This window comes from Lampetra fluviatilis, chromosome 19 (genome assembly GCF_964198595.1).
Source record: "Lampetra fluviatilis chromosome 19, kcLamFluv1.1, whole genome shotgun sequence".
NCBI classification, from domain to species: domain Eukaryota; kingdom Metazoa; phylum Chordata; class Hyperoartia; order Petromyzontiformes; family Petromyzontidae; genus Lampetra; species Lampetra fluviatilis.
Genome location: NC_136293.1, coordinates 7,938,588 through 7,953,643, shown reverse-complemented (window position 1 = coordinate 7,953,643; position 15,056 = coordinate 7,938,588). Strand labels below are relative to the sequence as shown.

Here is a 15,056-nt window from a genome sequence, read left to right as displayed (position 1 = left end):
CTTGTTGTATCGCTGTACCATGATGCTGATGATTTGCGGAGGCCTTGATCCAGCAGTGGATAAATCATGGCTGATGATGACTAGTGTTACAATCTCAAAGTGTCGCATTCTCCGTGTCTTGCTGTCCCTTGTCTCTTGTAACATGCCACACTTTGCCTGTCCGTGTTAACCAAACCACCAACAATCTATTATCCAGATGCTCACTTGTTCATCTCCCATTCGATCTCCTGCCCTCAATCTTACCAGCAATGAAAAGTTTGCTAAAGCCATCTTGTCCATTCGCGTGTGCCAAAAATGTTGACTTCCCTATTGCTGTAACCTTTATAAGTTCACAACTCTGCTTTGCTCTCTGTAATACATCTTCATTTGTCATTCTATTAGACCAGCGTATTTCCAGCACTCTCCTTTGAAACCAAAACGTGTTTCTGGCCAGCTATTAGTCTCTTACTCTACCAATTGTCCACATATTACAACTGTGCAGCAATGTTGCGCAAATGTAACAATGTACCAGGACTAAGCAATCCTCAAAAGTAGTTTGACAAATGTTAGTGAAAGCCATGGAACACATTAAACCACCATCATCAGCCACAGTTGATCCACTGAAGGATGAAGGCCATCTCGTGTCATCGCGATCCCGCTCCAAGTTCTGCGATCCCACCGACTAGTTTAAGAAAAAGTATATTTTTTAAATATATTCAGTGTTGACCCTGTAACATCATCACCTGTTTCGGGGGTCAGCCCGTGCGAAAGTTCAAAGATAAACAAATATGGGGCTCGTGCCACTTTGAGAACCAATCAAGAATGGCGTTCCTGTATAAGGCTGCCATTGGGACATGGACTCTTCAGCCCAGCTTTGTTCTGGAACAGCGCCGGCTCAAACATTTTCATCAACATTATCAGCCACAATCAATCCACTGCTGGATGAAAAAGTCTCCCTGATTTTGTCGCCATCTATCATGGTTCTGCGATGTAACAGTCCGCCCAGCACCTGCACGGCAACTAGTTTCAGCGTTCTGTCTGCACGATGGACGTCCTCTTGGGCGCCATTCCCTTCCTTGGCTGTCACTGCGTCAATATTCTCGACCACCGACCACCATCGCCTACGGCGGCGTGTCCTATGCAATGCCACATACTTCTCTCAACAGTCAACACGACGTCTGTAATCTGCGTATGTTAGATTTGAAGCTTTCGTGACTGCAAAGATTCATACTCTTAGGTTTTTCGGTAAAGTCACGTAGGTAAAAAAATAAAATTAATAAAAGTAAAATACTTTACTTTTATTAAAATTAATAAAATTAATAAAAAGTAAAATACTTAACTTTTATAAATTTTAATTTTATTTTTTACCTACGTGACTTTACCGAAAAAACCTAAGAGTATCTGCGTATGTTCTCTAATCCGTGCGTCTCTCTTCCCATCTCTCAAGTGCACGCTTCTCTGAACACTCTTCAGCTTCCGTGCCATATCCTCCAGCAATGCCGATGCACGTTTCCGATAAAATCACCAAACCTGGTGCAATTCACGTGTGCGAAGCCAACGGGTGAGAGTATTTCCTGCCGTAAGTGGTTGTGCTAAATTATAATTCTTTCACGATCGCAATTACGACCAACACCGCTTTGCAAATGTGCCCAGAGGTACACGTGGTAATGGCCATGAATTATGCAATTCGTGTTTAAACACAACTCGTGTTACTCTTTGTTTTGTGGGTCTAGGTGGAGGTGATTTGCATGTATTTCTATTCATAACATAAAGATTCCTGAACTATTATTCCGGGACCGCTATGTCAAATAGAATGTGTACGGCTACTTAGTGGACCTGGAATTATTCAATGAATCATGATAAGTTGATTCAACAAATTGTACATTTTATTCTATTGTGGAATATCTAACAGCATCTACTGGATGGTGGGGTCACATTAACTCTTTGCATACAAGATATAAATTATACACAACCGGCCCTTTGTCAATCCACTGCTGGCTGAAGGCCTGGCCGCACTGTTGGTCATGGCAGGATGTTTTCACCAAATGTCAGCATGCTAGTCAGTGCAGAAGGAGGCAGGGCCAGAACAAGTTAAAATATCACTTGCCACTGATGTTTGCACGGGTGGGAATCAAACTCTGGTTTTTGAGTTCATGGTGATGTGTGCTAATCACTGCACCCTCCCCATTACATATCATGAGGGGCGGGATTTCCATAGAAAGTATTGAGGATAACTCAAACACGTGTGCAGTGCTGCCTATTAATTTAACAAAACACACACAAAGGTGTGAAGTTTTGCATGCACAAAAGCTCAGCCTTATCCAGACCACAATCTCAAAATAACTGAATGTGTGGCCATGTCATTGCTCAGATCACCGACTCAAAGACCTGAGAAAATGTGGTGATCCCACCAGGCCGAGAGGACTTCTGCACATGCAATGCACAGTTTTGTGTGTGGTGTTAAATCTATTTATTTCCAGCCTGCATTGATTTTCACAGTGGTGGTGGGTTTTCTTGTCACGTACAGATTTGATTTGGTGGTGCCAAAGCAGATGAAGCCGGCCCAGTTGTGTGCTCGCACACACGGTCCTGCAATCCCTACATGGATTATCGTCGGTCTATCACATCCGACACTTGCCATGCCCACCCAACATGACAAACACAGCGTGCATATTATCACACGCACAGCAGGCTACGTGTGGGCACTATGCAGTGCGCAGAGTGACCTTGCCGCCGAGAAGTGGGCGTCATCAAACTCGCCTCTGGGTGTGGGCAGTTTTTGCTAAATCAGGAGACATGTGCCGACGATCCTTGCGTGCAATACGACAGGACGCCGATATGGCAGTGTCGCCGCGGGTGGGAACCCCTGATGGCTTCTGTCATGCACATTGCCAGCGGCGGAGCAATACAGCGTGAATTCATCAATTAGTATTGGTTCTTGAACTCGCGATAGCCGCAATAAAATCGCGAGGGTAAGGGTCGGCATTTTTCATCGACAATATCATCTCGTGCGCGGGAGCTCGCCGGATCCGTGCATCGCAAGCCTGCGAGAGACAGCGACGGCTTGGGAAGACCTTCATCCAGCAGTGGATGAATCATTGCTAATGATGATGATTATATGCGAATGTAAGATTTGATTCAATCGAATCAACGTACCATTATATGCCTAACTAATCGGTGGTCAAGACTAACAACCGAGTGGCATCCACAGAATGGAACAAGACACCCAAAAATTATGACTCATGATGTTGTAGGTAATGATTTAATGTGACCCCCACTCACCACCAGATAAAGGTCAAGCTGTCGCCATGGTCAAGGCCATTGATGCCACCACACCTCACTATTAAAGGCTTTCTCCAAGTCCCTCAGCTTTTGCAGTGGAGACGCAACCTCCAAAAAACTGGCCTGACAGTATCCCACCATCTGCCATTAGGTAATCTCCTTAGTCACCGCATTCACCGGAGACACTTGTGGTTCCAACATTCACAAATAACGTTAAAAACAAGAATGGGATTATATCGTGACCCCTAATACCAATAATTAACTGCTGAGTGGTGGGGGGAAAATTGTCGCACCCCGAGTAGATCTGCACTTTGACGGTCACGGAATTCTGGGCTGTCCGCCAACAGTTTAAAGCTCCTTAATGAGCGAATAAAAAGACTGCCACAGTTAGCAGTGCACCACTGACATAACTGCAGCATCACCCTAATAATGTGTAACATAGCGTCATTGCAATGATGCCATTAGGAAGCTTCCAAATTCGACTTTTAAGACTTTTCCAACCTCGTATAGGACAGCCCAATGTCAGAAAATGTCATATCTATGAAACGGATTTCCATGGAATTAGCAATCACCAAGGGCAGGGGTTGATACAGATGCACGACAGGACAGAATGGTAGTCGGTGATGACTCACAAACCTTAGACTTCTGTTTGGTTTTTGACTTTGGCCTCTGTTTCTTCTTTAACTTCTTCTTGTTAATCGCATTCTTTCTGGCTCTGAAAAAGTGTGGGGTTGGGGGAAACATCACATAAAAACATGAACTTACTCATGAAAAAAACACGACATTTAATCCAAATATATCTAATAAAAATTTGAATCTACAGTGTTGTTGCCCTTAAACAACTGATTTTATCATATTGTTAATACCAAAAAATGTGCTAAATACAAGCCTACGTGCTAAACTAAAAAACTGGCCGTTTAAATAGCCCACATGCATACACAATGTACAGGCTTATGTTAATCTACTACTGGATGAAGGCCTGTCCATACTATTAGGGTATGAGGGTCGTTTGATTGGACGTTACTGCGCTGGTCAGTGCAGGTTGGTGTAGGGGAAGCTCAGGACAGGGTCAGATAGGACTCATCACTGGTGTCAGCTGTTCACAGGACCCAAAGTTAGGCTTTAATAGCAGCGCGATAATCACTGTGCCACATGCTCAGAAAGCACGTAGGGTACTCCTAAAACGACAACATTGTTTTACAATAATAAATATTGTATCTTATGAGGGATGCCCTAAAAGTACATCATCATATTCATTAAAAGTATTCTTCATAATCAACGTTTTTTGGGTTAGATCGTGTTATTTATAAATGTGTCGTAACCCTCCACCACCCGACACGGCCAATCAGCAAAAAAGTGTCACGTTGACAAAAGACAAATAGTTCACTGCTTTAGCCCACCGGTGTGTTGAAGCGTGAAACCACAACATTTACAATTTTTTAGTACGACGTTTCGCTGGTAATTGCATCCAGCATCATCGAGCAATTCGCCAGAATGGTGAGTGGTAAATAACGCGATCTAACCCAAAAACGTTGATTATGAATAATATTGGTCGCGAAAGCCTACGTGTTAAACTGAAAAGTATTATTTTTTATCGAAACGATGAAAATTATTTTGACGTTCATTCATGGGAATGTCATGACCATTTTGGCTGTCTATCAACACGGTCTCCATTCCTTTTCAACACATTTGTGCCAACATGAAAACAATGCCTGCATTTCATCATGGTCAATAGGATTCATCAACCTTGCATAAATATTCGCAACAGTATCCTGTACATCAATGCCTGTAAGCCAGCACCGTGGAGGCAGTGAGGGTTGGTGGAACACACAAATGTTTGTGAAACTCCCCTTCCCGTGGGCACGTGAGACACCATACCCTGGCTCACGAGAAGGCGGTAATGGTAAGTGGACTAATTTCCCTCCATCTGTTTCCATTTGTATGAGGATAGAGTGTTGTCCCCTTGTGTGCATGGGTTTCTCTTGGTGCTCCGATTGCCTCCCACATGTATAACTCATTACTCATTAATTGGCTAAAAACATCTTGAAATTCCTTATATTTTTCTTGTCAATAACCTCTCGGTAAACTGATGCATTTAAAAAGAAATTCTGGGAATGTTATGAACGTATATCACTTTAATGGGCAAGTCCTTTTATTGTGTGACGTTGGTAGACACTACACGAGTCTGAGAATATCAGAAGGTCATTGGATAATTGCCTTGAACTGTGCTGCCCCATCCACCCTACAGTCCAGATTTGACACTTTCACATTTTCACATGTTCAGTCGTTTGAACGATGGCCTATGTGGACACCATCACATGTATGGTATAATAATTATATATTTATCCAGGAAAGCCACACTGCGTCAAATGACTGGTTTTCATGAAGATCCTGCTACATACGGGTTTTTATTTTATTTTAGCATTTCAATATGAAATGAAAGACAGTCATATACGATTGTGCCTTAAGAGGAAAGTTTTCAACCATTGTGTATCACCAGCTGTGGAGTGTGGCTCAGCGACATGGCTGTAAATTGTGCAAAGGATCATGGAGAGATGGATGCATGGAATTACACCAAAACATAGAAAGGGCAACACATGGACCAGGGAACAAATGCACGTCGGATATTTTTTATGTTGCCGGTTGATAAACTTAATGGGCTTGGGCAGGACACCGAGGTCATAAGGATACATGGTCAATCCAGGTAACGGAATGGCAGCCCAAGGAGAGAGCACGCCCCAGAAAATGACCACCATGGAGATGCAGTGATGGGATTATTGCACGAATGAAAGGAAATGGAAAAATACTATAAATTGTTGTGAACTGTTGTGAATTTGTTCTGTATTGCCGTGTGACCCAGGTCTCCTTTGAAAAAAAGAGCCCATCAGTCTCAATGGGATCCCGCCTCGTTGTACATAAATATTTGACGATAAATAAAGGGTAACTGTTTTGCACGGGTGAGAAGCCCCGCAGTATATGCGCTGGGTCATGCTTTCAGAATTTGTCGGCTCCTATCAAATCTCACCGGCTAGAAGAGCGTGCTGTGTGGACACAAAAGACTTTTGCACACATAAACAACATCACATGGCATTATCTGAGCGAGCCATTGTGCCCTGGTGGAATTGGCCACATATTCGGAGAATTCCACGCAATTAATCGACTGGGCAGCATACGGATGATGGCCGGTGATCAAAATTACCAACGGAGTGGTAGTCAAAGCAGAGAAACAAGAGGCATGTCCACCACAGAGATGGAGCAATGGGTGTTGAGTTTTTCCAGGTACACCAGTTTCCCCTCCACACGAAGCCAAACAGTCATCACTAATAATGGCCAAACATCCCAATGTAGCAGGACCCTCCTGAATAAGAGTCTGGAGACTCGGCAAGGCTTTCCAGGGCACATAATTATCATAAAAAATCATGACTTGCCACTGCACATGAATAATAATCTTTCATGACCATCCCACTGCGAAGGTCAGGTGTGATGAATGCAGTTTACATGTCAGGATTTTTTTCCAAATAGTAATTATACCAACAATGGTTAAAAGATAAACAATATAAACAATTTTCATAATACTACATTCAATCCTTTCAGTAGGGCCCAGTCAGACAGTGTCATTATACAGGCTGAAACCAAGCATGGATGCTCGCTCAACACAGAACACGTGCGTGGAATTTTAATATTTAAACGCATCGCTGACGCGTCCTCAGTGGACAGAGATTTTTTTTAAAGGAAATATTTGATGGTTTGTTTCATTATTTATTTACTCAATCGATTGCTCTCTGTTTACCACCCGCCGCTTGCAACGGGAGCCGCATTCCAGCTGACGTAACCCGCGCGTGGAATGCTTAGCTCGGCATTTTTACACACCTATATGCTAATTCCTTTTATCCGCTTGGCAAGTGCATGGGCACGCAGGGCGGTATGGAGGGAATTCGGTTTGCAGCCGCCAAACTGAACAATGTCCATGCAAAACTGTCAGCAGGCTTTGGCCTGCATTCTCGCAGGTTAAGTGTCACACTCCAGTGGAAATAAATTACTTGCTTCGTTGAAGATTGTGATCAGATTTTGAAGCGTTCAGCACACGATCACTGTAGAACTTGGGCTGACCCTGCCCTACAAATGAAATAAATCAACCTAAGGGCTATCATTTTGGACACTGACATTATTAAATATTTGGTCTTCAGATGGATGAAGACCCCACCACACCGTGTCTGTTATGGGGATTATTTGATCATACTTCACTATGAACGTCGGTGCAGATTATCAAAGAGTGTCCTTGGACAATAAGGACCAGTTCCATTATAAGTCTACAAATTATCCCAGATGTGGCCAGGAATCTAACTCAGGTTCTTAGCAGTGCCCTACCCACATCACCACCTCTCCCCTGTCATAATCATAGACTCGACTATATGTGTCAATTGTCAAGATTCCTAGTCCTACTAGGACTTCATCAGAATACATATAAGTCACAATTGTCTATATGTATTTGCCATGTATTTTTTACAGCAGCCGATAGGACGAGTGCAGTACATTGCAATGGCGCTATGTGTAGTATCGAACAGACGTGTGTGTGTGTAAGTTGTGTCTTTTCGCCCCCTTCGCCCGATTTTGTTTTCATAAACTAAAAGTGCGAGCAGCTGTCCGGACTAAACATAGACGTGACGATGGAAGGTTGCACAATCAATGCAGTGAATGGACATTGTTTCCCCTGTACATAGCAGTCTTTAATACAAAGCCTACAGCACAGAAACCGTAATATAATTGCTGTGCCTCCAATGAGCTTTTTCTCAATTAAGTGATGCTTATTTAAGTTAAATATTTGTGGTTATTAATCAGATTGCTCCAAAATGAAAGCCATTAAACTGTATTATAGCCAAGACCATGACATGTTTTGCTTGCTTATGTGTTGTAAATAAAGAAACATATACAAATGAATGGACATAAAAAATAATACACCTTTAAAACATTAATCTCATTCAAGGCCAGGTCAGAGTGAATGAGAAACCTTTTATTCATTCCTCCAATTGATTTGCAGTCTGAACAAGCAGTTCTAAGCCGTGGGTGCTTGATTTTATTTATTTACAAAGGCTAAATTGAAACAAACCCTCCCCCCCCCCCAAGTAAACCCAAAGGAAGCTGATTCAACGTAGCCACTGTTAATGAATTAGCAATATCAGGCCAAATATAGTCCTGGCATAAAGAGGAGGAAACATTGTCCTGCCTGATCAAATGAGGGTGCCACATCTCATTGGATGAGTCCGTTGTGAAAATTCTACTTTCCTATTACAGACCAACGACTAATAATTTCCCACAAAGTGGTACTCATTTTTATCGTCCACCAAAGATATGATGATGGGCTAAATTAAAAGGTTGAAATCAATTGAGAGCTGAGGGACAGTGAGCCGAAGAAGAGCTCTCATCAAACGCATGCTCCGAGTGACCCTGTTATATGATTATAAATCCACTGCTGGATGAAGGCCTTCCCAAGCGCGTTGCATATCCGACGGCGCTGCACAGTAACAACCAATTTTGTAAAATTAATTTGGCTTTTAGGAGCTGTGAAAAATAAACAGTAACCCTGTAAATACAGCCCTTTATTCGTAATTAATCGCGATCACATTATAGTTGTAATTTCACGGAATGCTGCTGTAATTGTAATATATTACACGTGTAATAAACAATGATAAAACGCATGACCTAAGACCGTTAGTGGAATAATCAATCGATTATTTGCTTGATAAAACGGTAATCAGGCCCTCACTGTGGAGTAAATTTCATGCGATCATCTTTTATCACTGGGTCCAAAGTGGCAAGATATATCACTGTGTTCGTAAGCCTAATTATCTGGCTAAAAGCTTATACATTGTGCCGAAAGTGATAATTTAATGAGCTATAATTGTGCAACTTAAAAAAAACCCAATACCGTAATAACGATACAGTACGAAAACAATGGTTCTCAGCTCAACACTTCCCCCCACCTCCCCAGCCTTGGGCTTGACAGAAGGCGTCTCTTTTTTTTCTAACATCAACTAGCGAGGCAGCGGGGGGTATAAACATCAAGGATAATGCATCTATTGCGAACGTTGTGTAAATTTAAAAAATAACACGGCGATCGAGAGCCCTCCATTGAGATACAAACACCGAGCGGTTATCACACGGAAGTGTCGTGTCGAGGCATAATGGTTTAAATATCGAGCAGCTCCTAGCTCGCGTTTGCCGATCGACACCGCCAGCAGTTGCATCCCTTAGTCAGTAGAACACGACAAGTTACGACGACCACAGCACCACCAATGAAGAAATAAACAATTGAAAACAAAACAAAAATACACCCCCCCCCCACAATCAGTGCGGCCTACACGACCGTAACGGACACCGCGGCCTCGGCCAGCAATCCACCCCGGGCAGCATCGCTCTCTCCCGGTACGACCGCGCTAGGAAACGCCGGTCAACCAACATCAGCCACGGTGTGCCCACCGAATTACACCCAACAACCACTGGCATCGCATGCCCTCTTCTCCGTGTTCCCTCATCATCATCATCATCCTCGTCTCTCCTCGTCCTCCCCGATGTCTCCTTCACCTGATACCGCTGTCGAGGCCGGCGAACAGTCGGTGATACTTTGCGCCGAGCGCCGAGCCCGAGAGCAGCTCCAGCAACCGGCCGCCCATCTCCTCCGGAGGCTCCGGGTCGGGAGGCCGCTGCTCAGCCACGGTTGTCATGGTGGTGGTGGTGGCCATCATCATCATCATTGCTGCTGCTGCTAGTGGCGGCAGCGATGATGTTGTTGTTGTTGATGGCGGCCGGGTTTGTGTGGCCGCCGCCGCCGCTACAGACGCGGAGGACGCCGGCGAAGCGTCAGGCAGAGCCGGGCGGGCGGGCGGTGCTCTGGGGAATCAGCGGAGGGGGGAGGAGGCGGCCCCCACCCCCCAACCACCCCCCACACCCCCCCAACCACCCCCCACACTCCCCCCCAACCACCCCCCCCAACCCCCCCAACCACCCCCACCACCCCCCAACCACCCCCCAACCACCCCCCCCAATCACCCCCCGCACCCCCCCGCACCCCCCGCACCCCGCACCCCCCGCACCCCCCCACAACCCCCGCACCCCCCCACAACCCCCCCCACCCCATGGCAGCAGACATTGGCCGTGATGTCATTCGCGTGCGGGATTCTGCGCCGGCATGTTGCGTAGGGGGGGGGTGAACGTGGAACGGCAATGGTTGTGTGATAATATTGGCCCACGACGTTTCGGCCGATGGGCCCCTCTTTCTTCCTCCTCCTCGTTGCGCACTGTCGATATTTATTTGCATTTCGAGGCAAATGTCATTGGCGAACGTGTTGAGTGGTTTTTTTTGGTTGGTGCTGCTTCTGTTGCTGTTGTTGATATTCGTGCATTTGTACCGCTTCGCAGCGCAGCAGTCTTACGCAGCATCGCCAATAGCATCGCCAAATAATTTGTTGGGAATAAATAAATGAAAGTCTTAACATTCTTAACATTCATGTTATGTACGACGCACATTCCTACTGTACAGGGTGGTCCATGTCTTCTGACCCCCCCCCCCCCCCAATTAATTGATCCCATTACATTGTTTCCTTTTGCATATTAATTTCTGTTTTAATTAAACCTTACTGAAAAATATAAAGTTTTAAATGGGGAGGGGGTCACAAGACATCTGGACCACCCCGTACTACTACCGTTACTTAATGGGCAGGAGCATATACGTGGAAGCATGGAAATCTATGCGTTCGAATAACGTATCCCGTTCTATTTTTACATGATCATTAACATTTAAACGTTTAATCTTCTTGGTTCTTTCGGTAAAGTCACGTAGAAGGGAAATAATAAAATAATAAAAATACAACATAATAAAATAATTCTCACGACGTTTCGGCCACAACGCATTCAGACGCTGTCTTTCCGACAGACCTGTTCTTCACCTGAGGACGGCTGCTTGCGTTGTGGCCGAAACGTGAGAATTATTTTATTATGTTTTATTTTTATTATTTCCCTTCTACGTGACTTTACCGAAAGAACCAAGAAGATGAATCCCTGCAGTCACGAAAGCTTTAAATCGAAATTTAAACGTTTGTTTTTAATGTTATTCCCTTCCCCCCCCCCCCCATACAAAATTCAGAAACAAACTAACCTCAATATGTAATCTCACTTGAGATATTTTAACAACCTGTTTTTAGTGCAATCGTTTTTTATTGAATTGCATCGGGAAATGTGCGATACCCACATGGACATGATTACAGGATTATTGAAACGAACATCGCACGCGTTCGGTGCAACGTCCCTTTAGCTTGACGTGGAGGAATATCGACGTTCAACAGAATTATTTTGCATAATCAACGTTTTTGGGTTTAGATCGCGTTATTTATAAATGTGTCGTAACCCTCCACCACCCGACACGGCCAATCAGCAAAAAAAGTGTCACGTTGACAAAAGACAAATAGTTCACTGCTTTAGCCCACCGGTGTGTTGAAGCGTGAAACCACAACATTTACAATTGTTGAGTACGACGTTTCGCTGGTAATTGCATCCAGCATCATCGGGCAATTCGCCAGAATGTTGAGGCTCTGCTCTGGCTCCCGGTCTTAAATAGAGCAGCAGAATTATTTTGGCCAAAAATGTCTTCAAGATATCAACTGCTGTACCCCCAATAGATCTTTTTCACGATAAATAATGTTACCCTGTTTCATCACATGCAAGATATGAAACCTAAGTCGTATGGTGAAATAAGATTTTTGTTTTATTACATGAGATAATGTAAACCGGTTTAGTGCAATGTGCCGTTTTAAAATGTGTGAAAATAATCCGATTTGCTTAGGGGTTTTTGACAAGTTTTTTTTCGTTACCAAATTGTATCAAGCAGTACACTTCACCCACGAGGTAAATTCATCTGAAACCCACGTGTCATGATGACCCTCTTGTCCTTTAATGCCACCAGAGGATCAGGGACCCAGGGAAATAATATGAATTTCACGGGCTTCCAATTACAGTACTGTACAGGATGTTTTATTAGCGGTAAGGCAAGTGCAGTGGTTAGCGAACTGCGCTATGAATCTGGTGAATTTGAGTTTGATTCCCAGGACACGTGTCTAATATCGGTGGCGATAAAAATCTGAGCCGATCCGAGGCCTCCCCCCTTCACCAGCTCTGATTGACCAGCTTAGTGAAATATGGTTAAACCACCCACCTGACGAACAAGGGTATGGAGAGCCCTTCATACATCAGTGTTATTGACAAGGGGCATAAATCATCATGAATATTTATCCTACACAACAAGAACAATTATTGGAAATGTTATTCAGAACATTTTTAATGATTACTCGGGCTTTTTTTATTATGGCAATCAGTGAAATATTACTAACTGGAAACCGTCATTCCGCCAGGCTATAACATGCCCATTGAGAAGATATACATTAAATCTTGACTTAAAGCTTTCGTGACTGCAGGAATTCATATTCTATGGGTCTTTCGGTAAAGTCACGTAGATAGGTTGAAAGAAAATAACAAAAAAGAACAAAAAACTACGACGTTTCGATCGCAAGTGATTGCTTGCGTTGCGATCGAACTGTCGTAGTTTTTTGTTATTTTCTTTGAACCTATCTACGTGACTTTACCGAAAGACCCATAGAATAAGATATACATTGTTACTGGGAGGATGATTACTCAAGCACTATCTTGATTGTCTGGAAATATAAATCCCAGTGCTGGGTTTAAATGCCCCTGGAATTGTTGAAAACGTGGCTCTTTATACGCAAGGAGATACTGGGATATAGAGAAAATACAAGGCATTTACAAAGCAAGCATGTTGATTTATGCATACTGATATATCTTGTGAAGAATACAGATGATGTGGTCTAGAGCAAATTGGTGGGAGCGGTGGCGCAGTGGTTCGTACACTGCAAACAAATAACATTTAATTGGTTAAATTTTTCACCAAGGGGCCGTCCATAAATGACGTCATGCACCTAGGGGGGGGGGGTCAGACATTTTTGACGATGTGTGACGAGGGGGGGGGGGGAGAGATGTGACGTCACATCAAAATGCGCAACTTTAAATAAATATGGAATTGTTACAACCACACTAATTGTTCTAACAACACTCCTACAACATCAGAGTGCAGCGCCACATTAAATACGCACTGTAATGACAATAGTTTAAAGCGATTTGAAGCATTTCATATTTTCAAAATGGAAATATGGTTTTGGGGGGGGGGGGCAGAGCTTTGTGACGTCATATTTGAGGGGGTGGGGGTCTGACTTTTTGTGACGTCGTGTGACGAAGGGGGGGGGGGTAAAAAATCGTCCAAAATCGCGTGACGTCATTTATGGACGACCCCCAACTCGTATTATCCACTCTATCACTCCGTCGTCTCTGTCGTATGGAGAAGAGCCATTGTCCGAAAAGTCACCTATATAATGTGCTGAGTTTTGTTTTGTTAACTGTACTTGTGCGCATCACCAAATAATCTGTCCCCATATGTGGGGTGATCTCCTTGCCGGACTACGACAGAGCACGCAGTTTTACGACAGCTCACCCATCTCCGGTGTAAAAATTGCGGCAATCCAAATGACACCGGAGACGATTATACACAACGACCTCCAATCATTCCTTGTTTTGCTCTCTTGGCACGGATAAAAATTCATGACCCCATTAACCAGCCTTGCAAAAGTTTACTGGCTCAAAGTGGTAAAACTGTGACCTTAATTAAAGCTAAGTAACAAAAAAACATCCAGCCTTTTCAGATGGATCGATGAAATCAGGTCGTGTGTAGTAGCTGGGTGGACCCTTGCATCGCAGGACTATGAGAGATGGCGACGACTTGGGGAGGCTTTCATCCAGGCAGTGGATTGACCATGGCTGATGAATACAGCATTTTGGCAATCCACTTCTGGATGAAGACGTCTCCATGCCAGGGGAGGTTGTTTGACCATACTTCACCACACCAGCCGGTGCGGATTAGTTGCGGAGGCCAGGAGCTGGTTGTAGCTACAAATTGGTGGCCGAACTTATTAGGTTGCCAGGTTCACGGTGCGTAGTTCTCGCAGTGATTCAACCTCTGCACCACCACTCCCCACTCTACCCAAAATAAAGTAGTGTGCATGCAAATGTTTGTTGTAATGCGGTTTTTGTTTATCTCTTTCGACTGGCCATGAAGACAGCAAAACGGGCCCTCGCTTCTCCAACGCATCATGAGTTCATTGACTCAAGGCATCAACAATGACGACGGACTGGCGTGTGCCATCACACTGGGGATTTCGCGGCAACGTAACCTAGCGAAATACACTGCGGCCCCTGAAACTGGTGCTGCAGTTATTCACGAGACAAATACAGTACAGTAGTGTGTAAACAAACGTTACAAACAACGTGGGACGGGGGGGTTTTCACGAACATTACGAACGTGAGTTGCATAACGAGCGTCTATCGCCACCTCGTGGCCCCGACAAGCAATGGGACAAATGACAGTAAAACGTCAAAATGCGTATATTCGATAACGAACTTTGGATCTCTATTTTACCATTATCTTACACAGAAAGCTAAAACTAAAGCTAAATAATAAATACACTGGCACGAATAACTAAATAATGAATTAACATTTTATAAATTACGAAATATGTTTCTTCGCTATGTTTTATTTGTATTTTATTTTAATTTTAATACTGTACAGTATAATATATGATTTTCAGCATAAATTGTCTTTGTTCAAAATTTGAATGCTAATTTATGAAGTGTTTATAGTATGAAATGATAAGTTACGTAGGCTGGGAACGCATCCCTCA

At 43.8% G+C, this 15,056-nt stretch overlaps 1 protein-coding gene across 1 annotated transcript in view; it reads right to left on the bottom strand.

Annotated features, from left to right (window-relative positions):
- The window catches only part of MYCBP2 (MYC binding protein 2), a 124,323-nt gene extending 114,158 nt beyond the window's left edge, over window positions 1-10,165 (bottom strand). The window contains exons 1-2 of the mRNA XM_078864929.1: window positions 9,844-10,165; window positions 3,898-3,976 (exon numbers count right to left, since the gene is read on the bottom strand). Coding sequence (XP_078721055.1) covers window positions 3,898-3,976; window positions 9,844-10,013 — 249 coding nt within the window. The 5' untranslated portion in view covers window positions 10,014-10,165. The remainder of the gene's footprint in view (window positions 1-3,897; window positions 3,977-9,843) is intronic.
- Window positions 10,166-15,056: the final 4,891 nt, after the last annotated feature.